Source organism: Erinaceus europaeus, chromosome 13 (assembly GCF_950295315.1).
Source record: "Erinaceus europaeus chromosome 13, mEriEur2.1, whole genome shotgun sequence".
NCBI lineage: Eukaryota > Metazoa > Chordata > Mammalia > Eulipotyphla > Erinaceidae > Erinaceus > Erinaceus europaeus.
Genome location: NC_080174.1, coordinates 66,470,660 through 66,498,409, shown reverse-complemented (window position 1 = coordinate 66,498,409; position 27,750 = coordinate 66,470,660). Strand labels below are relative to the sequence as shown.

At 47.9% G+C, this 27,750-nt stretch overlaps 1 protein-coding gene and 1 long non-coding RNA gene across 2 annotated transcripts; one reads left to right on the top strand and one right to left on the bottom strand.

The window, feature by feature from the left end:
• Positions 1-1,634: 1,634 nt before the first annotated feature.
• Positions 1,635-19,042, bottom strand: COL9A2 (collagen type IX alpha 2 chain). The gene is made up of 32 exons (XM_007536088.3): positions 18,695-19,042; positions 17,305-17,379; positions 15,880-15,915; positions 15,734-15,796; positions 13,986-14,039; positions 13,833-13,868; positions 13,737-13,760; positions 13,424-13,477; positions 12,696-12,749; positions 12,545-12,592; positions 12,260-12,316; positions 12,126-12,179; positions 11,772-11,825; positions 11,440-11,493; positions 11,289-11,342; positions 11,083-11,136; positions 9,694-9,747; positions 9,242-9,295; positions 8,991-9,044; positions 8,008-8,052; positions 7,542-7,595; positions 6,917-6,970; positions 6,609-6,662; positions 6,459-6,530; positions 6,126-6,161; positions 5,961-6,005; positions 5,834-5,866; positions 5,544-5,690; positions 5,204-5,258; positions 4,701-4,889; positions 2,847-2,924; positions 1,635-2,421 (listed from the first exon to the last, which is right to left on the bottom strand). Exons 1-32 carry the CDS (start codon positions 18,764-18,766, stop codon positions 2,222-2,224), a joined length of 2,067 nt encoding a protein of 688 aa, XP_007536150.1. The 5' UTR covers positions 18,767-19,042; the 3' UTR covers positions 1,635-2,221.
• LOC132542894 (uncharacterized) lies at positions 5,217-12,788 on the top strand. The gene is made up of 2 exons (XR_009553862.1): positions 5,217-5,302; positions 12,536-12,788. It is a non-coding gene; the product is annotated as an uncharacterized LOC132542894 (long non-coding RNA).
• Positions 19,043-27,750: the final 8,708 nt, after the last annotated feature.

Genomic DNA, 27,750 nt, shown 5'->3' with positions numbered 1-27,750 from the left:
TCTGAAACCTCATAGGCTTATTCTAGAGAAAATCTTGAATCTTCAAAAAAGGTTGGACTGTTTGGATTACTCCGTTAGGTTAGGTTTCCTGTATACCCTTTTTTTTTTTTCTCCCCTAACTGCAAATAGAAGTTGAGTTGTCATGGGACAAGTCTCTCTTGATGGTGGAGGGAATAACATGGATGCTCTGGATAGCCTTGCATCACACCTCAGTTATACTAGACCATAGCCAGATCTTTCCTGGTTTAATAAGATTGGTGGGATTGTCTTTGTGTACCCTATACATGTGCTTTACTCAACTGGTAATTATTAATCATATGTTGTGTGCCAGACATTTATCATTTTTGGTGATTTTTTTTTTTTTAACCAGTGCACTGCTCAGTTCTGGCTTCTGGTGGTATTGGAGGATTGAACCTGGAACCTGGGAGCCTCAGGCATGAGAGTCTGTTTGCACAACCATTATGCTAGCCTCCCCCCACCTGTCAGACATTGTTTTAATTGTGTTTGTCAAACTTTTCCATAACCATTATTGTGAGAACATTTTAATTCTATCCTCTTAGCTAATTTCAGTTATGCAATAGTGTGTTGTAAGCTTTAGTTGCTATATTCTTGTGTATCAGCACTGCTTCATGTGCTAGGGAATGCAGCAGCAAATGAGGCCAGTTTCTGACTTCATGAAGCTTATATGTTGTATGTTATATTTCATATATTGAGTAGTGATATGTGCTAAGGAGAAATAATAAAACATAATTTAGAGGTATATGGAATTGAGCTAAAGACATGGAATGAGGGTGGTCCAGGAGGTGGCGCAGTGGATAGAGCATGGGACTCTCAAGCATGAGGTTCTGAGTTCAATCCCCAGCAGCACATGTACCAGAGTGATGTCTGGTTCTCTCTCTCTCTCTCTCTCTCTCCTACTATCTTTCTCATAAGTAAATAAATAAATCTTAAAATAAGTAAATACATAAAATATTTTTTAAAAAGACATGGAGTGAATTGGGGTAGCAGTGATATTAGGAAGAAAGCATTTGAAGCAGAGGGTATATGAGGTACATACTGAAAAGAAGCACACACACAGGGGAGTGGCTGTCTCAGGGAAACTCAGAACAGGACAAAGAGCCTGGGACCTACTACTCTAAGCCCAAAGTTTTAGGCACAAAAGCAAGTATATTGTCTTGGCCTACAGAGCGGGGGGGAGGGCTGTCTCCCTACCAGGTGTGAGTGCTTAAGACTACTCAGATCCAGGCTTGAGCTACCTCCACAATTCTCATTTTCTTTCTTTCACTGAGTCCTACATTCTTTCTATATTTCCAGGGTGTTCCTACAGCCACAGCAGCAATGAGGTCTTCTGTAGGATGGCTTGAGATGCTGTAGCTGAGGGCTACCCACTTTGTCTTTTCTGTAGACCCCTGGGTTGGAGTAAGGGAGCTAAGATGCCACTAGGTAGGGTGTGTGTGTTTGTGTGTGTGTGTGTGTGTGTGTGTGTGTGTGTTGGGGCAAGGGAAGAGGGAGTACAGGTGAGCTAGTGGGGGTTGGGGTTCTGTCTCTGGTAACCCCTGGCCATCCTTCCCAGGAAATGGAGACCCAGTAACCTCCCACCCCCAATTAAGTTTGCCCAACAACTCACATCCAGGTTTGTACCCAAGTTAAAGAGTTTTATTTACAGAAAGGCCTCAATGGAGCTATGGCTGATATAAGAGGGTAATATCAGAAAGAGGAGGCAGATGCTTAAATACGTGGCCAAGAAGGAGGCAGAGAGGAAGTAGAAGGATTGGCATAAGTCTGGTCACCTCATGGTAGAACCCCCCCAAACACTCAGGAAGTCCAGGGGGTGAAAATGGGATCAGGAGCTGGCAGAGACCTCAGTCTACTGCTATAAGAACAAGGTGACCAGAGATTAAGAAGACATTTCTTTTGGTAACATCCAGGTGGCACTCTGGGAAGGAAGGGCCACCCTGTTCTCTCAGGAGAATGAACTTTTCAGTGATACTGCCCTGATGGTTGATCACCTTTTCAATCTGATACACTTCCTCCCATTCTCCCACTTTAGAATTTTTTTAATAGTACTCTTGTGTCCCAGATTTACAGTCCTAGGAAAACTAGCTTCCTGGACTGAGGGGCAGGGTATAGATCTGCGCCTACTCAAATAGAGACCTTATCTCCCCCTCCCCCCAATACACACATACACAAATGCATGCCAGACTCAGTCCTGGTCTGATGTTCACGGCCCCTTGATGGATCCAGGCTCTGTGAGGCGGGCTGAGGCATAGGCTGAGGCTCCAAGACAGGCTGCAGGCTCACAGAAGCCTGGTAGTCCCACAGGACCTGCAACCCCTGGTCGTCCTGCCTCTCCTGGGGCTCCTGGGGACCCTCGATCTCCATCTTTGCCATTGATTGCCTGGCCAGGTCGGCCAGGGAGTCCTGTTAAAAGAAAGAACATTAAGACATTAAGGCCTCCCATATTAGTCCTAGATTTCATACATCCAATTTTTCAGGTGGGGGAAGTGAAGCCAAGACCACCACAGGAAGAAGAGACATGGAATTTCTGAGAGTCTCATGTGATGATCACTCCATTACTCCAACTCCCTACTGATAAGTTTTGAGAGTATATACTCATCCTTTTCCCTCCATGAAGCAGATTTTGGTGCCACCCAGAAGACCTCAAAATGCTACTTGAGGTCCCAGGATCCATCCATCAAGATCCCCTCCAGATACCCTTGGGTATTCTGAATGGGTGCAGAAGGTGGATGTGTAGGTGGATGAGTTGGCTGAGTATGAAGCCTCCATGGAAGGGACTCAGTGGCCTGTGGGTCACTAGCTGCTGAGGAGCAGAGCTCAGTCCTTACCTGGGATCCCAGGAGGTCCAGGCATCCCGGGATGCCCACGTCCCACATCTCCCTGATCACCCTTCTCACCACGTTTTCCTGCAAAGAAGTGGAATTCTTAAATTTTGCTTGCTACTTAAATTTTATTGCAGACACCACAATTATTCCTGTTTTGTGCCAGTTTATAATAGGGGAGAGTTGGCAAAGATGGCAGAATTGCTTAGAGAAAGGTTCACACAAAGAACAGAACTATAAGAACTGATGAAGCGCAAGGGCCGGCGTAAGGTTCCCGGTTCAAGCCCCCGGCTCCCCACCTGCAAGGGAGTTGCTTCACAAGCCGTGAAGCAGGTTTGCAGGTGTCTATCTTTGTCTCCCCCTCTCTGACTTCCTCTCCTCTCTCCATTTCTCTCTGTCCTATCCAACAACAATGACAACAATAACTACAACAATAAGGGCAACAAAAGGGAATAAGTAAAAAAATAAAAAATATATTAAAAAAAGAACTGATGAAATTCACTACAGAAAGAAGTCTAACAACAATTGTATGCCAAGTAGCAAAAATGAAACTATGTAAATTACCTCTAAATTTAATGCTAAAGACACTGCTATGAAACTGTTTTTTATTAATATTCCCATTTTACAGATAATACATCTAAGGCATGGAGAGATTAACAGGTAACTTGTCCAATGAGAAAGTGACAGTCTGAACCCATACCTACCTTAGACCCTATAGCCTGCCTGCCTCCACACTACATGGAAAGATGATTTTTGGGGGGGGCATCCCTAAGTATATACAGCCAATTCCTATCAAATTAAAAAAAAATAGAATCCAAGCTATCAAACAGTATACCCAGGGCTGGGCAGTGGTTTAACCAGTAAAGCATACAATTTACATGTGCAAGAGCCCCCAGTCCTCACCTGCAAGGAGGAAACTTCATGAATAGTGGAGCAGGCTGCAGGTGTCTCCCTCTCTTCTCCCCTCTCACCCTATCTCTCTTAATAAAATAAAGGGGGAAATGATTCCCAGGAACAGTGGATTTGCCATGGAGGCATTGAGCCCCAGTGATAGTCCTGGTAGAATTTTTTTTTTTAAAAAAAAAAGGGAGGGAGGAGGGCCTGGGTGGTAACATACCTGGTTAAGTGCATATATTACCATGTGCAAGGACCTTGGTTCAAGCCCCCAACCCCCACCTGCAGGGGTAAAGCTTCACAAGTGGTAAAGCATTGCTGTAGGTGTCTCTCCCTCTCTATTTCCCTTCCCTCTCTGTTTCTCTCTCTGTCCTATCACATTAAATAAAGTTAAAAAATAAAATATTTTTAAAAGAAAGCTAACTACCTTTAGAAAAACAGAACACCCATTTCGATCGATTTGATCATGAGACAGAAAACCTAGAAGTATCTTCTAGAAATTCTGACTTGAGGGCAGCCAGCAGATGGCTTACCCAGAAAAGTACACATACTTGGGTATCTGGGAGCATCAAGGTAGAAAGGGGAAGTTTTACAAGTGGTGGAACGGTGCTGTGGTGTCTTTCTGTGTCTCCCCCTGTTCCCTCCTCTCACCCTCCTTATATAGAGGAAAGAAAAAAAAAAGCCACCAGAAGCAGTGGAGTCATGCAGGCACTGAATCCCAGTGATGATGCTAGTGGCAAAAGAAAGAAAGAAAGAAATGGAAAAAAAAAAAAAAGGAATTTTAACTGAAGAAATGGGGCTGGGATTGGGTTGGGGGGGAGTCTTTGTATTTTATCATTTCTCTGGAACGGGGAAATGAAAGATAAAACCAGAGACTGAATGATCATCCTGTGTAGCTGAGACCTAAAGATAGCCTTGGCCAAATCTCTATCACCATGCCCCCAACCCACCCAAAACAACACTCACCTTTGGGACCCGTGTTACCAATCTGACCCACAGCTCCCACGATGCCAGGAATGCCCCGAGGTCCAGGGTGACCATGGGGTCCTTGCTTGCCTGGATACCCAGGAGGCCCAGGAGGGCCTGGGAGGCCAATCATCCCTGTTGCACCTAGGGCCTCTCGCTTGGCACTCACAGCCACCTCTGCCAGTTGCTCTGGAGGGAAGACAGGAAGGTATGTGTAAGATGAGTCAGCTCGGTAAAACCAGGCTAGCTGAAAGTGCCATGCAGGCCTTGGGTGTGTAGCTAAGAATGTTTAGCCTCCCTCTTCCTCAAGGCTCTTTAGCATTTTGCCAAATTCAAAGGTCAGAGACAAGCAGGGATTGATTTAAGATCCCCAGCCTCTTGGAGGCAGAGCTGAAGTGAGCACCCAGGATTCCAGACTGTCCGACAAGCCAGTCTGGAAAAGGATCCTGAAAGGGAGCCAAGTCCAGACACCAACAGTGAGGGATTGCTGTCACTGATCCCACCTTGCATCATTTTCAGCACCACATCCTCGATGTGCTGATCACTGGGATCCCGGCCCTGCAGACAGAGAATGCCTTTCAGAAAGAAGCCCCCCTGCCAGAGTATGTACACACACACACACACTCTCTCTCTCTCTCTCTCTCTCTCTGCCTCAGACCGAAATCCTTCGGCTGCATCTAGGAGGTCCACTCTGAGGAGGCCTCGGAATCTGCTTCAGAGAAGTCTGAGGGGCTCTAGGAAATCCCCAGTTTGGGAGGATAAGTAACACCCTGCTGAGATGTCCCACCTAGGAGACCCTCCACACACAAATACACTACACATACACCCTGGGGGCCAACTCACCGGCACGCCTTGCCTCCCGGGCTGTCCAGGCACACCTCTGTCTCCAGCCAGGCCTCGAGCGCCCGGGGGCCCAGGGTAGCCCTGCACTCCTGGGGCGCCCGCATCCCCACTGGGGCCGGGGTAGCCAGGCTCTCCTCGGATTCCTGGCTACAGAAAGGCAGGGACAAAGTGCGGAATCCAGTGAAATGACACAAACACGAAGTGGTGGGCAGCAGGCTAGGGGTGGGGCTGGGGTAGGGTAAACAAAAGTGCCGAAATAAATGAGGGGACTAAAAAAGGGCAAGTCTCACCTGTCCCTTGGGCCCAGGTTCCCCAGACTCGCCCTGTGAGCACAAGAAATCTTGGTCTTGAGTCGTTGGGACCCAACCAGGACACACCCAGAACCCACCCCCCCAGGCACCTACTGAGTTTACTCACCTTCTCGCCTTTCTCTCCTGGGAGGCCCGCTACTCCAGGGTCGCCCTGCAAATTGAGAACCATGAATGAGTTTAGCAGGGGCACAGAAAAGAGAGTGGGGCACTGCGTTGAAGTCGTAACCCCAAAACCCAAGACGCCAGAGTAAGAGGAGGTGCTAGGACTCACCACTCCGCCGCGGGGGCCGGTCTTTCCTGGGGAGCCCTGGAAAAATCGGGGGTGAGGTGGGGGGGCAGGGTGAAACACTGGGAGGTGTGGCCCACGGAGTCCTCAGCTCCAGTTACTGGTTACTCCTCCCTCTGCAACTCCCACTGGACCATTTCTGTGCCCCTCCTCCTCCCCAACCCCCCAGCCCCCCCCCCCCCCCGCCCTGGGGTAGGGGGGTGGGGGGTTGACTTTCCCAGGAAGATCTGGGCAACTTCAGAGGATCAATGCTCTATTCCTCCCCTCCCCCAAGGTCTTAAGGTCTCTTAGGTTCAATTTGTGAGACCAGTTTGGTACCTTGTCTCCCTTGATGCCTGGCAAGCCTTGGGGTCCAGGAATTCCAGGAGGTCCCTGTTCCCCTTTGGGTCCCTTGCAAGAAAGAGAAGTAAATTCCATGAAGAACCTAGACATATCCCCCACCTCCAGTCTCAGCTGCCCTTCACTCACCTGTCGTCCTTGAGGGCCTGGCTGCCCTACTGGCCCCCTCTCACCCTGGTCACCCTGAAGTGGAAAGAAAAGATTGCACCCAGATTAGCAGGGTGGCCTCCCCCTGCCAGGCCCCACATGCGGGCAGGGTGCTCTCCTTTCCTGCTGTCACCAGCATGGAGGCCCTTTGCTCCATAGACCACAAACTGAGGCCCTAGCAGGGCAGAACTGGGTAGGTGCTGCAGCCACTGAGTCACCCACATCCAGGGTTCAGCAGTACCAGCTGATGCCAAGGCCCCCAAGTCAGGACCACTGTTCCAGGCACTTACCTTCTGCCCTATGATGCCTCGGGGACCGATTTCTCCTCTAGGTCCTGGTTCTCCCTGGGAAACAGAGAAACTGGGAGTAAGCAGTCGACCTGGCAGATCCCTTCCTTCCACACCTGGCTAAACCCTACCCACCCTTGGATCTCAGCTGATTTGCTTCATGAGGGAAGCATTCCTCACACCCTGTTCTGTTCTTGGGCCTCTGTACTTTTCATTCACAGGAACAAACACAACTTCAATTAGTCTCTGTGTGAGCATTTATTTTATGTCTGTCTCTCCCACTGAGCTGCAAGTTCCATGTGAGTAGTAGACCACTTCAGCATCAAGAAGAGGTGCAGGTACAGGTGTCTGGTGAGTGTATAGGGAATGAGTGAATGAATTCATGAGTGAATGACTATTTGCTAGGTTCTCTGCCTGTCATCTTGGGCACAACCTTCACTGTGTTGTGCATAGGAAAATGGGCCCCAAGAAAAGAAGGAAGTTTCCTTGAGTCAGTGGGCCAATGGCAGAGCCTTGGCTGGCCCCTGGGATACCCCCAGGGTAGAACTAACACTTATGGTCTCCCCTAGGCCCTGCATGCTGAGCACAAAGTCCCCAAGCCTGGGAGGAGCAAAATGAGAGTCCTTACCTCCTTTCCAGGGGGACCAGAGAATCCGGGGAGGCCCCGCTGTCCTGGCTCACCCTGCAGGAAAACACAGGTGTCAGTTCAGTCTGGGGGCCCCCGTCAGGTCCTTAGCCATCAGGGAAGCCCAGCAAATCCTAAAGAGGCTCTAGAACCAAGTGAGTCGAGGAGAGGGGAGAGTGAAAGAGTCCTCTTGGTCAGGTTGTCTGAATGCCAGTGTATGGGTCTTTCTGCATTTATTTGCTCCTTTGGATTTGGAACCTTGCTGCCCTGCCACCAGTGAGCCAGGATGGGGCACAGTAAATGCCAGGAGGGGAGTTGCTTAGGCCTGGCACTTGCATCCAAGATTAGCCACTGATTCTGGAGTGAGACCTGCACCTTGCAATCTTTCAGTCAGGTTCCGGGTCCCTTGCCCCCAGGCTTCTTTGCTCAGATGAAGCTAGTTTTGCTCCCAGATTGGGAGTCATCTCACCTTATCTCCAGGGCCTCCTTTTGTCCCAGGTTGACCTGGAACACCCTGTAGAAAGAAGTTGATCACAATTTCTTCCCTGGCTTGGAGACTCCATTTACTTCCTGTCTAACTTCCCACACCCCGTTTGGATCCGTTCCTTCCTCAGGAAGTTAAACATCGCAAGGTTTAGCCATGGCCTCACTGGCTGACCTGCTTGGTCCCCAAGCCCTAATTGGAGAGGAGCAGTATGCAGAGGACCTGTGGTCCATGGGGGCGGAGGAGCACAAGTGAGTACATACAGGACCACATGAACATTTTATCAGGTTCTGGCTTTAGGGCTCCTACAGGGAGGGAGGGAAAGGCTCCCATGGACTGGTATCCCAGAAGATGTGGGATGGAGGTGGATCTGAATGGTGAGTAGACACACAGAGAGAAGGATGGACGTTCCTCACAGAGGGACTGACAAAAGCCTGAAGTCATGGGAGTAAAAAAGCTTTGAGTGTGTAGTGAAGGGAAGATGCTGAAACAGTGGCTGAACAGACAGGGGAGGGAGTCTAGGGTCAGAGTATGGTGACCTCATCTTGAATAACAAGTTGAGCTGTGAAGACAAGACCTCTAGCTATACTGCAGAACTGTTGACCTATCATTTTGAGTACTCAGTAACTCTTGAATGACTGGACAGAATGACTTTCCCAGAGACCATGGGTGGAGGGGAGGAAATGGCAGGTACCTCAGCAGGGGAAAATTTTAGATTCCACTTAACTAACGTGGAGGGTGAGAATGGCTGAAAGAAGGCTATCATCTAAATGATATCGAAGCCAGACCAGAGGCTACAGAGGTAATAAGGAAGCCTGGATTGGATGGGGACAGAGCCTGAACAAGATTAGGTGTGTAGATTTCAACCTCTGCTACGGGGAGATGGGTAAGAGAGAGAGCCTGGCTACTCTGAGACCAAACAGGAGAACCAACCAGCTGTGGGACAGCCCATTGTACTCTGTACTCACCGCCAGACCCTGGTGACCTGGGCCTCCTGGCCGCCCTGCCTGTCCTGCACTGCCCTGGGAGGGAAAAAAGGCAAAGGTGCAAATTAGAACTCCAGCCAGAAGGACCCTGGTTTCCACCTGAGTGCAGACAGGAAAGTGAGGCCTGATATGTGTAAGAACTCAGGCTCCTAGACTCTAGACTAGAAGACTCTAGTCCTGAGTGGGACATGCATTGACCTTTCCCCTAATTCCACTGCAACCTCCACTCCTACCTTCATGCCAGGTGTTCCAGGGGTACCGTCCTTGCCATCGATGCCTGGGGGACCCTGCTCAGGAGGAGAGTGGAAGGGAGACTTAGCACTGGGAGATGCCCAGTCAAGCCATCAGCCCTGTCCTCTGTGACAGTTGCAGGGTGCAGGCAAGGTGGTACAGATGCCCCCAGCCAACTGGGGGAGAGGAAATGGACTGGGGAGGGGTTTTAGGGAGTGGGTCTTGTGTGGATGACAAGTGTCTTAGGTTGCCACAAGCTTCCCAGGACCTCTCTTATATCACCACCCTATTTACAGTTGGGAAAAAAAATGGTCCAGAAAAGAGAACATTTCCTGGGATTACAGGAGCCCCCCTGCCACAGAGTGCAGTTTAGACCCCCAGGAGCCTTATCCTCTGGGGGCTTGGAGAGCTGACTGGACCCCACCCTTTGTCCAGGTTGCCCTGGGCCACTCACGGTTGCTCCCTTAGGGCCTGTTATTCCCTGAGGTCCTCGGACACCTTGGCTGCCCTGCAGAGTAGACAGAGAAGAGTTCATCTTTAGGGTGCTGAATGCCCTGCTGGCTGTTCAGAGAGGGGACTAGTGGAGACCATGGCTGCTGGGTCCTACGGCCCTTCTGGGTCACGTTGTGTAGGGACTGGAGGTAAGGAGCCTGGGAGTGGCATGTTTGCCCTGGATGGAGAAGAGTTCAATGCCAAGTAGACATGGAATGGGCAGGGGCAGCACAGAGGACAGAACAGCACTTGCTAAGACCCCCACTGAGGCCCTGAGCTCCACTTACAGGAAGAAACATGCAACCAAAGGCAGCATGTGGACAGACTTAGTTAACAAGAATTGCAAAAAGACTTTTTCTTTTTTAGATAACTAAAAAAACTAAATATAGACTGGTTATTTGATGGTGATAGGAATAATTGATCCTTTTTTCAGTGTAATACTGATAATGGGAGGAAAAGTGTTTTTGTCACCCTGCATGACAAGTCAAAGTCCACCACTCCTAGCTGTCTTTTTTTTTTTTTTTTTTTTTGATAGGACAGAGAGAAATTGAGAGAGAGGGTGGAGGAGATAGAGAAGGAAAGAGAAACACCTCCAGCACTACTTCACTGCTCCCGCCTGCAGATGGAGAGTGGGATCTTGAATCTGGGTCCTTGTACATGGTCATGTGAATGCTCAACTGGCCATGCCACTGCCTAACTCTGAAAAGTTCCTTTTCTAAAGAGGCACATACAGAAGTACTCAGGAGTGAAACTATATGGTGTTAAGAATTGTCCTGGAACTATCAGAGCAAAGCAGTTACTACATGAAGGAAGGAAGGAAGGAAGAGGCAAGTGAAACCATGAAGTAAACTTAGAATAGTGCTAACACATCCTCCCTACTTTAGTATAAGTTTAAAAACGTGCATAATAAAAAATGTTTTTAAAAACAAGAATTAGCTTTCTGCTCGACTTTTCTATAAACTCAAAACTGCTCAAAAGAAAAAATTAATAATTGCAGAAAAGAAAAATGAGTTCAGAGAACTGGGAGCTAGATGAAATCCCATTAGCCCCATGGCTGATTTGCTGGAATTTCATTGTCTGGTATGGTGGCCAAGAGCCTGACACCACCACCACCCCCCTACACAAATACACCCCTAGCCCCTCCCTGTCTCTCCCAAGCCTGATTACAGGAAGCAACAGGCTTTACTTCCAGGGGGGCTTGGACTGAGCTCTAGACACAGCTGCTTCTCCCTAGTACCAGCCATGCACAGAAACATACAAGCATATGCACACAGGACCATGGAGTGGCATGGAGCCCAGCCTAGTAGTCTCCCAGGTACCCTGACTGAACAAGGGGTGCCTAGGGACTTACCACATCACCTTTCTCCCCTGCACGACCTGGTGGACCCCTTGGACCTTCTTCACCCTGGGAAAAAAGACAAATAGGAATCTGGGAGCTACACAGGGGGAGTTGTACCCCTTTGCATCTGTGGGAGTTTTAGTCTAGATGACGTGTGTGTGTGTGTGTGTGTGTGTGTGTGTGTGTGTGTATGTTGGGGAGGGCAGGAGTAGACTTACTGGTGAACCAGCAGCACCAACAGAGCCCACCATGCCTTTGTACCCACGAGGCCCCTGGGGAGAGGAAATGGTTTCAGGTCAGTCCTGGCTGGACTTGAGACCAGAAGGCAGGTCATGGCAGCTTTTGCAGGACACCCTCAGATCCACATACCATTTCTCCTTTGGGACCTGCTGTGCCTGGGTAGCCCCTGACACCCTGGGGACCCTGTCAAGGGAGGAAAAGGACAAGGCTCACTCATGATGCCTTCCTTGACACTTACCTTTACCCCAACCATGAGGCCCTCTCAGAAGCAGGCAACAAAGCCCCAGTCTCTCCAAGTTCACTGACAGCCTTGAATTCTGTCACCCAATCTCTGACAGGTAGACTCAGGCTCCTTCCCACCAGAAGATGCACCAGCCAGCTATAGGTGCCTCAAGCAGGAGACTGAATCCATTAAGGTCCCTCAGGATGAAGATAGGAGGGCCCCTGGGAAGAGCTCTTACCGGTGGTCCAGGGATGCCTTGCTCTCCAGAGGCACCCACATCTCCCTTGAGACCCTAAGGGTGTAGGAGTCAATGATCAGATAGTTGGTAGATTGAAAGACAAATATACTGACAACCAAAGACAAAACCCCCTCTTAGTCAAAGCAGGAGGAAAGTTTCCCTAGAGACCACATTTGGATTGGGGATATGAAGGCTTAGTCAGAAAAGAAAGTTCTTGACCTAGAACATGGGCATCCTGCCTCCCAGCCAAGATCTTGGCTCTAGAGACCCACAGGGAAGGAGCAGGGTTGGTGAAGGGAGAACCCCTGTAGAGTCTGTATATACCCCTTTCCAAAGTGCCTAGCCCTCACTCACTGGCTTCCCCTGGCGGCCGGAATCTCCAAGAACCCCTCGTTTGCCAGGATGTCCCTGAAGAGAGGGTGAGAATTCAGTGAGAGTTCTCTGCCCCATCACCTGCTTCTCTTCCCAAGGCTCCCAAGTGCACTCACCTTCACTCCCTGCAGCCCCTGGGGGCCTTTCACACCTGCTGGACAGTTGGTTGGACACTGGAAAGAAAATCCCACTGTGTTTTGTGATCACTGGCCCACCCAAGGGCAGTGTTTTCCTTTGGGGCCAGCTTCCATGCCCTGCTCCCACCCCACCACCCTGACTGGGCCCTCTCTCTCTCACAACCCTTTCCCATCTCCCACTGGTCTCCATGACTGACTCTGTATCATCCTCTTTTTTCTGGTTCCTCCACCCCCACCCTATTTACCCTGTCTCAGGCCTCTCACCAGAAAATCTGCGCTGCCTTCTAGACCCTGGATGGTTCCGGGGCGGCCCTGAGAAGAGATGTATGAAGATGGAACCCAACATCACCCTATGCTTGTGCCAAGGACTCTTCTCCTTTCCCAGCTGAGCCCAGTCATGTAGGACATCACTTACTGGTTTCCCAGGGGGCCCTGGGGGCCCTGATAGTCCTTCTGGTCCAGGATCCCCCTGAAAACAAAAATGGTATAAATCATACCCTTACCCAGACTTGCTTGGTTACCCTGCCCGCCTCTCCAGTTTCTGCTACTATCCTGTACCCCTTCAACCACCCCCCCAGCACTACCACCCAACTCCCAGATTACCTCCTGAGATCTGGGATCTTGAGATCAAGGCCTGATCAGCAGGAGATATCTCCAGTCCTTAACCCTTATTTTTTTCTTTGCCTCCAAGGTTATTGTCGGCTCGGTGCCGACACTACAAATCCACTGCTCCTTGAGACCATTTTATATATATTATTGGATAGGACAGAGAGAAATTGAGAGAGGAGGGGGAGGTAGAGAGGAAGAGAGAAAGGTACACACCTGCAGACCTGCTTCACCCTTGTGAAGCGACCTCCCTGCAGGTAGGGAGCTGGGGGGCTCGAACTGGGATCTTTGCTTGGGTTCTTGCCCTTCATACCTTGTATGCTTAACCAGGTGTGCTACCATCTGCCCCACCCAGTCCTTGGCCTTTCTACAAGATCCATCTACCACAGGGGAGGCTTGGCAGGAAATGTTCTTACCAAGGCCTGTAAGAGCTCTTCAGTGGCCAGAAGCTGGCCCAGGAACTCTGGTGATACCAGAGTTGCCAATGTAGAGGTAGAGGGCAGCAGGCAGAGTGCACAGAGGGGTGGTTGGGCTCACCTTGGGACCTGTGATTCCAATCTCCCCAGGGAGGCCAATGGGTCCAGGTGGTCCCTAGGAGCAGAGCCATCACTGGCCAGGGTGCCTCAGAAAGTCAGCCCACCCCAGGCACACAGGCAGGAATAAGGGCATTTTTCCACAGACAAGGACTTTAAGGACTAAAGAATCCTGGAGTCATTGGCTGGGACCAGACTTCTCCAGCATATCTGTTCATTTCCATGCTGACCCTCCCCTCATGGTTCACCTCCTATAAACCCTCTTGTCTCCCTTCCCCTGGGAGTTCCAAGGACCTTTCCCATGCCAAAAAACTTACAGGAGGTCCAGCAAAGCCAGGGCCCTGGAAGAAAAGGAAAGTTTGAGTTCAAGGTATCTTCTGCAGGTCTGTCGTGTCTCCCCAGGTTATACTCACCGGCAGACCAGGGGGACCTGGGATCCCAGGCTGGCCCTGCAAGAGTAATGGGAGTCTTAGAGACGGGTCACCTGGTCCCTGTTCCTCTCTATGGCAGCCCCACTTAGACTCTGGCTCTAAATTCCCCAATTTGAGGCCCAGTAAGCCGCTTACCTTTACTCCAGGGGTTCCCATGGGGCCAGGCTCTCCTTTGGCTCCAGTTAGACCCTGAAGAAGGAGAAGGTAGACCAGTGAGAGGCAAAGCTGCTCCCTGACTCCCCCACTCCACCCCAGCAGGGCAGTTCCAGAGGTCTCTCCCAGGTGGTCCCTGACTATCTGTTCCCTTACCCCATAAAACCCAGGGGTCTCAACAGTGTCTTTCCAGATGCCCATCTCTCCAACCCCCCAATAGCCCTCAATAAGCAGTCAGGGAAGTGGGCATTAGAAGAGCAGTGTTGGCATGCAAAATAAGTTATTTATTTATTTTACTAGAGCACTGCTAGGCTCTGGCTTATGGTGGTGCTAGGGATTGAACCTGGGATGTTGTATCCTCAGATACTAAAGTCTTTTTGAAGAAGAATTATTCTACCTCCATAGCTCAGGTATCCTCTTTTGGAAAATGAGAAACCAAAGCCGAGAGATTTGTCAGCCGAGGCTGCATGGCCCTGCAGTGTAGCAGTCTAGAAGAGCCAATCATAGGTATAGACGGGCCATTTTCTTCGTGGCTGCAACATTTTCTGGATCTAAATGTTCTCATCTTGAAAATACTCACATCTCTGGGATACTATGAGAACTGACATGCAAGTGGAAGGCCATGTAATGTTTGCAGGGGCTAGACAAGTTTGCAGGGAATGTAGTGGCTGATCACAACTCTAAAGACAACTCAAGTCAGCTGGAAACAGACAATTCATGGGAGTTTCTTCCTCACACTTTTTTCTTCCTTCTTTCCTTCCTCCCTTCCTTTCTTTTTTTAAAAAATATTTATTTATTTATTCTTTTTTCTTGCCCTTGTTGTTTTATTGTTGTAGTTATTATTGTTGTTGTCGTTGTTGGATAGGACAGAGAGAAATGGAGAGAGGAGGGGAAGAGAGAGGGGGAGAGCAAGATAGACAGCTGCAGACCTGCTTCACCGCCTGTGAAGTGACTCTCCTGCAGGTGGGGAGCCAGGGCTCGAACTGGGATTCTTATGCCGGTCCTGTGCTTTGCACCACGTGCACTTAACCCGATGCGCTACTGCCCGACTCCCCCTTCCTTTCTTTTTCTAACTAATGTTTTTTAATGCTATTTTGTTATTTATTTTAGATAGAGACAGATAAATTGAGGGAGGAGATAGGGAGAAAGAAAAGAGACACCTACAGCATTGCTTCACCATTCATAAAACTTCCCCCTTGCAGGTGAGGAGGACCTGGGGCTTAAATCAAGTTCTTGTGCATGGTAAGCTTTTGCTCTGCCAGGTTGCCACTTCCCAGCCCCACCTTCCATCTTTCAATGACTGATCCAATTGTATCCCCGAAGTACATGGCTGTCCCAGTGATCCTAGCTGTGTCGAGGAGCATGCAACCTTGAGGTCCATGGGGACTCCAGTTCAGCCAAATAATGCTCTTCCAGTGAGTTGTGCCCGGGATGGGGTGGGGAGCTTTGAAAGGAAGGTGTACACAGGGACAGCTCTGCTCAGAGTATTTGATGCTCTGAGGCTAGAAATGTGAAACTAACTCCAGGCTGATGTACCCTCCATTGCTCCATAAGCCAATGCTCCTGAGGATATCTGAGGGCCCAATGAGGTCACAAGCCATATGGAGGTGAAAGGGGCCATCCTGCTGCCCTGCTCTGAAATAGAAGAGCAAGGAAAATGCCAGAAGCGGAGTCTGGAAAAGTCACTGAGTGGAGTCCACACCTGCTCAATCCAACACTCAGATACTCACATCTATCCCCGGCTTTCCATCTGGCCCATCTGGCCCCGCTTTGCCAGGTTCTCCCTTAAGTCCCTTAAAATGGAAGTGGATCAAATATTAACCAGAGGATAGCAAGAACTGAGTGGGCAAAAGATGGAAGAGGAAATAATACTTACTGGAGGCCCAGCCTTCCCAGGGGGTCCCTTGTCACCCTGCAAGATACAAGTTGGTGAGATAGTACCCTATGACTCCTGCTGCCCTGAGTGGACACATGACTGGCCAGTCAGTCCCACATGTTCATCTCCATGCTCTCTGTTCCTCTGTCCTGGGTCCTGTCAACGCTGCACTTTTTGTTTTAGAAAACGGTTCCCTCTTCCTCAAAAAAAGAAAAAAAAAAAAATCACAGGCAGATTGAGACCAACCCCAGTCAGGCTGGAGAACCTGATAGCAACATGGAAATGGTTTGAGACATGCTGATGTTAGCAAGGTGCCGGTTATATGACCTGAAAATAGGGCTATACACTACAAGTTAGTTTGGAAAGCTGGTGCCTCTTGGATTTGGCAAAGGTTGGGAAGGAAACTGAGGTTTTTAGAAAAATTATAAAGTGTGTAGCCCAGGAGGTGGTGTAGTGAATTCTCAAGTATGAGGTCCTGAGTTAGATCCCCAGCATCACATATGCCTGAGTGGTGCTCTGCCCCTTGCCCCTGTTAATAAATAATAAAATAAATCTTAAAAAAATAAGTAAAAACGTGAAGGGGAAGAAAGCCAGGTGGAGGGTGACTTCCTTTTTTGGCCCAGGCTTAGGACAAGGGAAGATTGGGCTTGGGGCAAGAATTGAGGGGGTTTCTGAAATGTGCAGGTTTGATCTGTTCTTAAGGTGAGAAAGGACTCTGTTCCTGTGACAAAGGATCCTTGATAGAGGACAGACAAGGTCTGTGGAGTCACAGTCAGTCCCAGAGAGGCCTCCAGGCATTCCAGAGTCTGCAACAGGCAGAGAGCTTGGCAGACACCCAGCACCAAGTCTGGAGGGTGGGGGCACCAGGTTGAATAGAAGTCTGTCCAGATGGATAAACACTGAGCTGGCCTCCTGGGGGAGGGGAAGGTATTAACCCACACCGTGCTAGCGAGAGCAGGGGGGCAAACCCAACTCATTTTAATTGGGGTGAAAAAATGCAAAGGGAAGAGACTGTAGTCTGGCTCCTATTGGTCAGTGGTGTGGCTAAGATTATCCTTCCCCTTCCCTCCCAAAAGGCATCTAGACTTGCCAGGAGGCCGGGCGAGGGGTTAGGGCACCTCCTACCCCAAATGCGGGGAGAGGAAGGGGATAAGGAATCACTGTGAGCTGTGGCGGGCGGATGCAACAGCAGCTCCTTGTCCAAGGGAAGCTATAACGGGCTCTGCTCAAAGGGGTGGGTTTGAGGTTTTTTGCACAACAATCTCGCTCCTTGAGATGGCGGCAGTTGCCACCTACTGACAACAGGGGGTACTGCATGCTCACACCCCAACCCCACCATCACCAGCACTCCCCACCCCCAATGCTCACAAAGTTTCCCTTTGTCCCGGGCCTTCCGCCCCTCTGGTTCCCTGATTAAAGACTCACGTCGATGCCGTCGGATCCAGGCACTCCTGGCGGCCCCGGGGGCCCCGGGGGCCCAGGCTCTCCCGGTGGACCTCTCTGAAAACACACACACAGGGGTGCAGTCCTCAGGCAGTGCAAGAGCTGGACATCCCAGAGGTGCACCCCCTCTTCCAGGAGAGCTCCCGTTTACTGAGTACCCATTGTGTGTCAGATGCTGTGGCCCATTGCATATATGTCCTTACTGAATGCTCGTATCTATGAGGCAGACACTATTCTGAATCCCAAACTACAGCTAAGGAAACAGGCTAAGGAAGATGAAAAATGGTCACATAGTTTGAGCGGTGGCGTCTGTCCTAGGTCTGCCCTTGTGGGGAATACATGAAGATGCTGAGGGCTCAAGGAAGTCACAGGTGACCTAGAGCCTGGCAGACCTTTGGCCACGAAGGAACGGTCATTCATATGACCATCGGCTGGTTGTAGGTGGTGAATAGGCAGGGTACCTCCACCCATACAAAGCTTTCTGGGACTCAGGAGTGAGATGAGGGCATTATTCAAGGCTCATTGGATAGGTACAGGTATAACCCAAAGGGAAAGTTTGTGTGTGGATGTAGAAAGAGGAAACCTGTCTCCTCCTTTCTCTCAGAGCAAAACCCCTTCATTATTTAATTTTTAACCAGAGCACTGCTCAGCTCTGGCTTGTGGCGGTGCTGGGGATTGAACCTGGAGCGTGAGAGCCTCAGGCATGAGAATCTTTTTGTGAAAACTTGCCTGAAGCAGCCCTTTTCGAGCAACACTCTTCAGTTCTCCCTTGTGTGTTCTTCTCACAGAGGTAAAGGGTGTAGGCATCCTCGATTCAGGCAGGGGGTCCCACAAACACCCTCCCCAAGCAGACCTATGCCAGGATGGTGCCCCGCAGACCTAAGGGCCCGGGCCCTGCCCGCACCGCTCCCGCGTCCTCTTCGGTCCCCAATCTCCAGGAGACCCTCGAAAAAGTGACGTGGGGCGGGGGACGTGAGAGGGGAGGCATCAGAGGGTCAGCGTGGCTGCAGTCTGGATCCGGCGCCCCCGAAGACGGGGAGGGGCGGGGGAAGCTGGGGCGTCCCGTGAATGGGCACATTGTCTCCGTGCCACCTGGGCTCACAGGGCTGCCAGCGCCCGGCGCCAGCTCCTGCCTGCTGCCCATCCTGGGCTGAGCATCTCGGTACAGGGCCCTCTGGCTCCCCGGCTCCTCCATCTCCTCTCCCGGTGCCGGGATGTGCTCCCAAAGTGCACCCACACAGGGGACTTACGCCACGAGACCCCCCCACACATCCCCTCCCCCCCGCCCAGGCTGGGCAGTGCCCATAGAGGGTGAGTTCCTGGATGCTGAGACCCGGACCCCAGATCCCGCACCCCAGGACCTGGGACTTACGATCTGCGCCAGCGCTAGTGCGAGCACCTGGAGGAGCGCGAGGAGGCTGCGGGGGCCGGCCGCCGCGGCCATGGGGGCGGCTGGTGCTGCGGACGCGAGGCCGGTGCGCGCACCGACGGTAGAGCTCTCAAAGCCAAGCCGCGGGCTGCTCTGGGCCAGGGCTCCTGGATAGGCAGCAGGAGGGGCGGGAACCCGGAGGGTCTGTCACCTGAGAAGACCCGGGGAGGGAGGCCTGCCGCCCCTGTCCAGCTCCGCCCCCTCCGTCCATTCAGCGTCCTTGCCCGGCCTTCCCGGTAGACCAAGGAGGGGAAGACTATGTATGGTACCGCTATTTTTTTTTTTTAATTTTTTATTTAAGAAAGGATTAGTGAACAAAAACATAAGGTAGAAAGGGTACAACTCCACACAATTCCCACCACCCAATCCCCATAATCCCCCCCCCCCCCATGGTAGCTTTCCCATTCTCTAGCCCTCTGGGAGCATGGACCCAGGGTCGTTGAGGGTTGCTGAAGGTAGAAGGTCTGGCTTCTGTAATTGCTTCCCCGCTGAACATGGGCGTTGACTGGTCGGTCCATACTCCCAGTCTGCCTCTCTCTTTCCCTAGTAAGGTGTGTCTCTGGGGAAGCTGAGCTCCAGGACACATTGGTGGGGTCTTCAATCCAGGGAAGCCTAGCCAGCATCCAGGTGGCATCTGGAACCTGGTGATTGAAAAGAGAGTTAACATATGAGGCCAAACAATTTGTTGAGCAATCATGGATCCCAAGCTTGGAATAGTGGAGAGGAAGTGTTAGGGAGGTACTCACTGCAAACTCTAGTGTAATCCTGCTTTCAGGTATATATTTTGCAGTAGTTTATGGATACGTGTGCACATAAACTCTCTCTCACAGAAACTGGTGTATATCTAGATTATGGGACTTTGTTAGAAAGTGAACTACCTGAGATGAAATTAGAGTGTACTATAAAAGGAAAGGTCTCACCCGAGTAATGAAGTTGAAGGGTTGTCATTCCACACATGAAGTCTCTGGACACAGTCTGAGGTGAAGCATATTGAGGTGGCAATCGTTGCTTTGGTTAGGTTGTGATCGGCGGATGCAATATTATTTGGTTCGGAATGGGAGATGCATACAGGAAAGTGGGCCCTATCCAAGGGTTCCAGGACTGGGGGAAGTAGGGGCTCTATAGTAAAGATGTGAGGTTCCTGCTGTCTTAGGGTTCAAAAAGACAATCGATAGTTAAGGGAAGAAGTCAAGCTCTCACTATTTGCAGATGATATGATAGTATACATAGAAAGACCTAAAGAATCCAGTAGAACATTACTGGAAGTTATTAGGCAATATAGCAAGGTATCAGGCTACAAAATCAATGTACAAAAATCAGTGGCATTTCTTTATGCAAACACTAAATCTGAAGAAGAAGACATCCAGAAATCACTCCCATTTACTGTTTCAGCAAAATCAATCAAATACCTAGGAATAAAGTTGACCAAAGAAGTGAAAGACTTGTATACTGAAAACTATGAGTCGCTACTCAAGGAAATAGAAACTGATACCAAGAAATGGAAAGATATCCCATGCTCATGGATTGGAAGAATAAATATCATCAAAATGAATATTCTCCCCAGAGCCATATACAAATTTAATGCAATACCCATCAAAGTTCCACCAAGCTTCTTTAAGAGAATAGAACAAACACTACAATCATTTATCTGGAACCTGAAAACACCTAGAATTGCCAAAACCATCTTAAGGAAAAGAAACAGAAATGGAGGCATCACACTTCCAGACCTTAAACAATATTATAAAGCCATCATCATCAAAACAGCATGGTACTGGAACAAAAATAGGCATACAGACCAGTGGAACAGAATTGAAAGCCCAGAAGTAAACCCCAACACCTATGGGCATCTAATCTTTGAAAAGGGGTCACAAAGGATTAAACGGAAAAAGGAGGCTCTCTTCAATAAATGGTGCTGGGAAAACTGGGTTGAAACATGCAGAAGAATGAAATTGAACCACTTTATCTCACCAGAAACAAAAATCAACTCCAAATGGATCAAAGACCTAGATGTCAGACCAGAAACAATCAAATACTTAGAGGAAAACATTGGTAAAACACTTTCCCACATACACCTCAAGGACATCTTTGATGAATCAAATCCAATTGCAAGGAAGACTAAAGCAGAAACAAACCAATGGGACTACATCAAATTGAAAAGCTTCTGCACATCCAAAGAAACTATTAAACAAACAGAGAGACCCCTCACAGAATGGGAGAAGATCTTCACATGCCAGACATCAGACAAGAAACTAATCACCAAAATATATAAAGAGCTCAGCAAACTTAGCCGCAAAAAAAACAAATGACCCCATCCAAAAATGTGCATAGGAAATGAACAAAACATTCACCACAGAGGAGATCCAAAAGGCTAACAAACATATGAAAAACTGCTCTAGGTCACTGATCGTCAGAGAAATGCAAATTAAGACAACACTAAGATACCACCTCACTCCTGTAAGAATGGCATACATCAAAAAGGACAGCAGCAACAAATGCTGGAGAGGATGTGGGGACAGAGGAACCCTTTTACATTGCTGGTGGGAATGTAAATTGGTACAGCCTCTGTGGAGAGTAGTCTGGAAAGCTCTCAGAAGACTAGACATGGACCTTCCATATGACCCAGTAATTCCTCTCCTGAGGTTATACCCCAAGGACTCCATAACACCCAACCAAAAAGAGGTGTGTACTCCTATGTTCATAGCAGCATAATTCATAATAGCTAAAACCTGGAAGCAACCCAGGTGCCCAACAACAGATGAGTGGCTGAGAAAGCTGTGGTATATATACACAATGGAATACTATGCAGCTATCAAGAACAATGAACCCACCTTCTCTGACCCATCTTGGACAGAGCTAGAAGGAATTATGTTAAGTGAACTAAGTCAGAAAGATAAAGATGAGTATGGGATGATCCCACTCATCAACAGAAGCTGACTAAGAAGATCTGAAAGGGAAACTAAAAAGCAGAACCTGATCAAATTGTAAGTAGGGCACCAAAGTAAAAACCCAGTGGTGAGGGGTAGACATGTAGCTTCCTGGGCCAGTGGGGGGTGGGAGTGGGCGGGAGGGATGGGTCACAGCCCTTTGGTGGTGGGAATGGTGTCTATGTACACTCCTAGCAAAATGTAGACATATAAATCAGTAGTTAATTAATATGAGAGGGGGAAATCAATTGTATGTCTCAAAGTTTCTCAAAAGACAAACCGAATCTTTTTAATATATAGGTTGTATATTTGATATGCGGACTCTCTCAAAAGCCTAGACCAAGTAGATTAGAAGCATCCAATAGCACAGCTATGTACAAGATACTGGGTACTGTACAGCAAACCATAACAAAGGGACTTTTCAAAGTTAACCCAATTAACAAATAAAGTGATGATAATATTAACTATCGGTACCGCTATTTTTTTCTGGAAGGAGGCAGAGGGCCTTCCTAGTGCTCCTCCCGCTTGACCGCCAGGGCCTAGCATCTTTCTTCTGACCTTTAGCATGAGCCCTGTCACTTGCCTCACGTCCTCAGACACTTTTGCTCTTCAGCCCCGGCCTGGCTCAGGCTTTTCTCCTCCAGGAGATCAAGCCAAGTGGTTCTTATGCTTTGCAGACCTGGGGGCAGGTCCTGCTCAGCCTCTATCCACCGGGCTCTTCTCTACTTGCATGTGAAAATGTCCAGAAATAGACATCAGCCGTCGTGCGAATAGAATGCCTCCTCTGCCTTTTCCCTTTTGCTTCACTGCTCACTTTTTGGTTTGTTCCTCACTTCCCACTTACTACTCAGTCAAAAGCTCTTGTTCTCTGACCAGAAGACCAGTCAACTAAGCGCCAAGAGTTGGTGAAAATAAATAAATAAATAAATAATTAAGATAAAGCAAGCAGTTTAATTAGGTGCTAACTAAACTTGAAAAGATGGCAGTGAACCATCTTACTCTGAGGCTGGGATTCTGGACTTATGAAGTGTAGTGGGCCAGCTGAGAAGAAAGGACCCCTTCATATAGCCATCTGGTTGACATACAGGGCTTTGTCAGGAGGCTGTCCATCTGACTAGAAGAGGTCTTGTCCCTCTTGCTTGTCTGGCTGGAAGGGATCCTGTCATGAGTAATTAATTACTGGAGTCTACTGGTCTGTAAAACTGGGAGACAGAATCATTATGAAATACTGTGTCCCTTGGGAGTCAGGTGGTGGCACAGTGGGTTAAGTGCATGTGGTGTGAAGCACAAGGACGGGCATAAGGATCCCAGTTTCAGCCCCTGGTTCCCCACCTGCAGGGGAGTCGATTCACAATTGGTGAAGCAGGTCTGCAGGTGTCTATCTTTCTTTCCCCCCCTCTGTCTTCCCTCCTCTCTCCATTTCTCTCTGTCCTATCCAACAACAATGACATCAATAACAAAGATAATAATAACTACAACAACGATAAAAAAAACAAGGGCAACAAAAGGGAAAAAATAGCCTCCAGAAGCAGTGGATTTGTGCTACAGGCACTGAGCCCCAGAGTTTGATCTGGGGTATCACCAGTGCCAGAGTGATGCTCTAGTTCTCTCTTCTCTCTTTGATATTTAATTGCTCTGCCACAGTGAGCAAAAATTTGAAATTTGTCCAAAGTAATAAAGGAGGAAGATGAAAGAGAGATGATGAGAATTGCCTGAGGTGGGTGGAGTAATATATGTAAAGGACTTCCAAAGAACGAGATTGAGGCTGCATGGAGGGCAGGGAATTACATTTTATTTTATATTAATGGGTTACAGGCTGATTCCTACTAGACCTGAACCAAATTGTACCTCAGCACCCAGCTTTTATATATTTCAAGCTAGTCACAGCACAAGCTGATTGGTTACAAACAGAGTCCATCAAGGGGACAGCAGGTTGGCTGTAATCAGAGCCCGTCCACTCGGGGTAATAGAATGGGGAAGCCGAGTCTGCCAGCAGCAGTTATTTCATCCTTTTGCCTGTGGATTTTTCATTTGAGGTATACATACAACAAATCTTTAAAAAAGAAGAAGTAAAATCTTCAAGGTTTCTGGTTTTATATTGCACATGGGATAATAACACAAAGGTCTTGTGGTCCGGGAGGTGGCGCAGTGGATAAAGCTTTGGACTCTCAAGCATGAGGTCCTGAGTTCAATCCCCAGCAGCACATGTACCATAGTGATGTCTGGTTCTTTCTCTCTCCCCCTAGGTTTCTCATTAATAAATAAAATATTTTTTTTAAAAAAAGAACACAAAGGTCTCTTGCAAATAAGATTAATTTTTTTTTAAATATTTATTTTATTTATTTACTCCCTTTTGTTGCCCTTGTTGTTTTATTGTTGTAGTTATTATTGTTGTTGTCATTGTTGGATAGGACAGAGAGAAATGGAGAGAGGAGGGGAAGACAGAGAGGAGGAGAGAAAGATAGACACCTGCAGACCTGCTTCACCGCCTGTGAAGCGACTACCCTGCAGGTGGGGAGCCGGGGTTCGAACTGGGATCCTTATGCCAGTCCTTGTGCTTTGCGCCACCTGCGCTTAATCCGCTGCGCTACAGCCCGACTCCCCCAATAAGATTAATTTTTAAAAATATTTATTTATTATTTCCTTTTCGTTGCCCTTGTTTTTATTGTTGTTGTAGTTATTATTGTTGTTGATGTTGTCGTTTTTGGATAGGTCAGGGAGAAATGGAGAGAGGAGGGGAAGAAAGAGAGGGGGAGAGAAAGATAGACACCTGCAGACCTGCTTCACCACCTGTGAAGTGACTCCCTGCAGGTGGAAAGCCGGGCCTCGAACCGGGATCCTTATGCAGGTCCTTGAGCTTTGTACCACATGCACTTAACCTGATGTGCTAACGCCCAACTCTCATGTAAGATTACTTTTTTGTGTGGAAGCACACTCTAGTGCTTGGTGTAAGAGTTGTCTATTGTAGAATAGCAAGCCATCTAACAAAGTAGTGGCTTAATACCCTAGATTAAGTATTAAAGAATGCCTCTGCTGGTGGGTTCTGCTGTTGGTTTTGTTTTGTTATGAGATGGCTGGGGTAGGGTGGATTAGAACATATTTATTGGGGATCCTTCAATACTTAAGGATGAAACAACCTACTTTCATGAGCAACTCTCTCCTTTATCCTTTTTTTTTTTTTTTTTTTGCTTTCCACTGTGTGTGTGTGTGGGGGGGTTTTGTCTTTCTCTTATATAGCAGCTTCAAGGTAGTTGGACTTCTTACATAGTGGGAGAGATAGATAGATAGATAGATAGATAGATAGATAGATAGATAGATAGAGAACACCAGAATGAAGCAAAATCCCCTTCTTAACAGCCAACCTCAAAGTCATACAACATTAATTTTTACCACATTCTTTGGTACTGGCAATTACATGTTCTGGTAGATTCAAGGGGAAGGAACAAAGACCCCACATCTTAATGTCATCATTACTTCCAGAAGAAAGTGGGAATGAGATATATATCAATGTAGCCATCTTTGGAAAATATAACCTATGGCACTTGAGTATATAAGCTGAATCAATTCAGTGCAAGCTGAAACTCAAAGGCCATTGTTGACCAAGATAAGTCTTAGGGAAGGAAGGCTTTGAACCTAAATGAACCTGAGGTTTCAGTCAATTGCTTGTAACTCTTAATGAGTATGGAATAAACAGTGAAATATATATATATACACATACATTCCTGGATAGACATACTCAGTGTTAGGCTGGGAAAATAGCATGTTGGTTATGCAAAAAGTTTTCATGCTAGAGGCTCCCAGGCTCCATGTTTAGTTTTTGGCACTACCATAAGCCAGAACTGAAGAAAGAAAGACAGAGTTAATCTTGGCTTGTGTTTTTAGGAAAAATTATTATGGTAAGGGCAGGAAAAGTACAACTGTGAGGTTCTTCTTTGTATCTTTGAGATGATCTTAAACTTCCTCCCTTTAATCTAATAATGTGGTAACTTACATTAATAGGCTTATAATTTTACTAGAATACTGCCCAGTTCTGGTTTATGGTGGTTCAGGGGATTGAATCTGGGATTTTAGAGCCTCAGGTGTGAGAGTCTTTTTGCATAACCATTATGCTATATACCCCCACCTCTGACTTTCCTAGTACAAAGCCCACTTGTTCATGAGGTAGCTTTCAGTAGTTTGCCATATTCAATCTGCTAAAACTTTATATAGGATTTTTTCCATCTGTGTTCCTAAATCAGATTGGTCTCTAATATTTTATTTGTTTATTTATTTATACAGAGAGAGCTAGAGAGACCAGAGCACTGATCAGCTCTGGTTTATGATGGTGCTAGGAATTGAACTGGGACCTCAGAGCCTCAGGCATGATTCTTTTTGCATAGCTATAATGTTATCTTGCCAGCTTCCCTCTAATATTTTTTTCTCTTCTTGCTCATCCCTGGTTTTGGATACTAAGGTTGTATTAGCCCCATAAAATAAGTCTGAGTATTCTTTATGTATTTTTCTGATTTCTTTCTTATTATTTTAAAAAATGATTTATTTATTAACAATAAAGAGAGAGGGAGAGAGAACCATAGAACCTCTCTGGCATATGTAACGCCAGGGATTGAACTCAGGACATCATGCTTGAGGGCCCAACAATTTTCTTTTAACCCACTGTGCCACCTCCACTACAGTTTGTTTCCTAAAAAGTTTGTGTCCATGAAGTCTTCCAGGTGAAATCTATAGTATTTCTCCATGGTGATGGGGCTCAAATCCAGGCACCTGTGATGGTAAAGTGTGTGTTCTGCTGGGTGAGCTATCTTCCTAGTCCTCAAGATTTCTTTTAATAACATTTTAGTTTTGAGAGAGAGGGAAGGAGGGAGAGAGAGGGAAAGAGAGAGAGAGAGAGAGAGAGAGAGAGGAAACAAACACCAATGCACCACTCCAGAGCCCAGGATCAAACTTAGGACCTTATACACTCAAGTTAGTCACTATTGGTGAACCACCTCCCTGGCCACAAGATTTAAAGTTTTTTTTTTTTTTTTCCCCTCCAGGGTTATTGTTGGAGCTCAGTGCTTGCACTACGAATCCACTGCTCCTGGTGGCCAGTTTTTCCATTTCATTGTTGTTGATGGATAGAACAGAGAGAAACTGAGAGAGGAGGGGAAGATAAAGAGGGGAGAGCTGCTTGTAAGATGACCCTGGTGACCCCAGTAACCCCGGTGACCCTGATGATGTCTTCTGGGTCCTGTGAATTTTTTTTTTAAAGATATTTTAAGGAAACAACCTCACCTGCAGGGGGAAAGCTTCAGTAAAGATAAAGCAGTGCTGTAGGTGTCTTTCTGTCTCTCTCCTTTTAAAATTTTGTTCATTTACTATTGGATAGAGACAGAGAAATTGAGAGGGGAGGAGAAGATGCAGAGAGAAAGAGACAGAGAGACACCCGCGGCCCTGCTTTATCACTTGTAAAGCTCTCCTCCTGAAGGTGGGGATGAGGGGCTTGAACCAGGGTCCTTGCTCCCAGTAATGTGTGTGTGCTTAACCAGGTACACCACCACTTGGCCTATCTCCCTCTCTATCTCTCCCCTCTCAATTCCTCTCTGTCTCTATCCAATAATAAAAAATAAAAATATTAAAAAAAAGATTTTGGGGACTGGGCGGTAGCGCAGCGGGTTCAGCGCATGTGGTGCGAGGCACAAAGACTGGCATAAGGATCTCGGTTCGAGCCCTGGCTCCCCACCTGCAGGGGAGTCGCTTCACAGGCTCCTACTTTTAGTTTCTCTAGCCACATGAACAATAGCATATGCACAAATACACATATGTGCACATATACACATACATGCATATTCAAGCACTTCTTGCCTAGTACAACTGCTTAACAGTGAAATAGACTGTCTGGTGCTCTATTGCCCTCTAGCGGTCCTCTGCCACAATACACCATACTGACAAGTGGAACAAAAAGCCCATTATGAAATCCAGAGAAAAGCTAAAGCGTTGTAGGAACTCAAGGAGGGAACTTCCAGTCATGGCTTCTGGGGGGATTAAAATTTAAAACAGCATTCATATATATTTGAATCTGAATTTTACTACATGTTA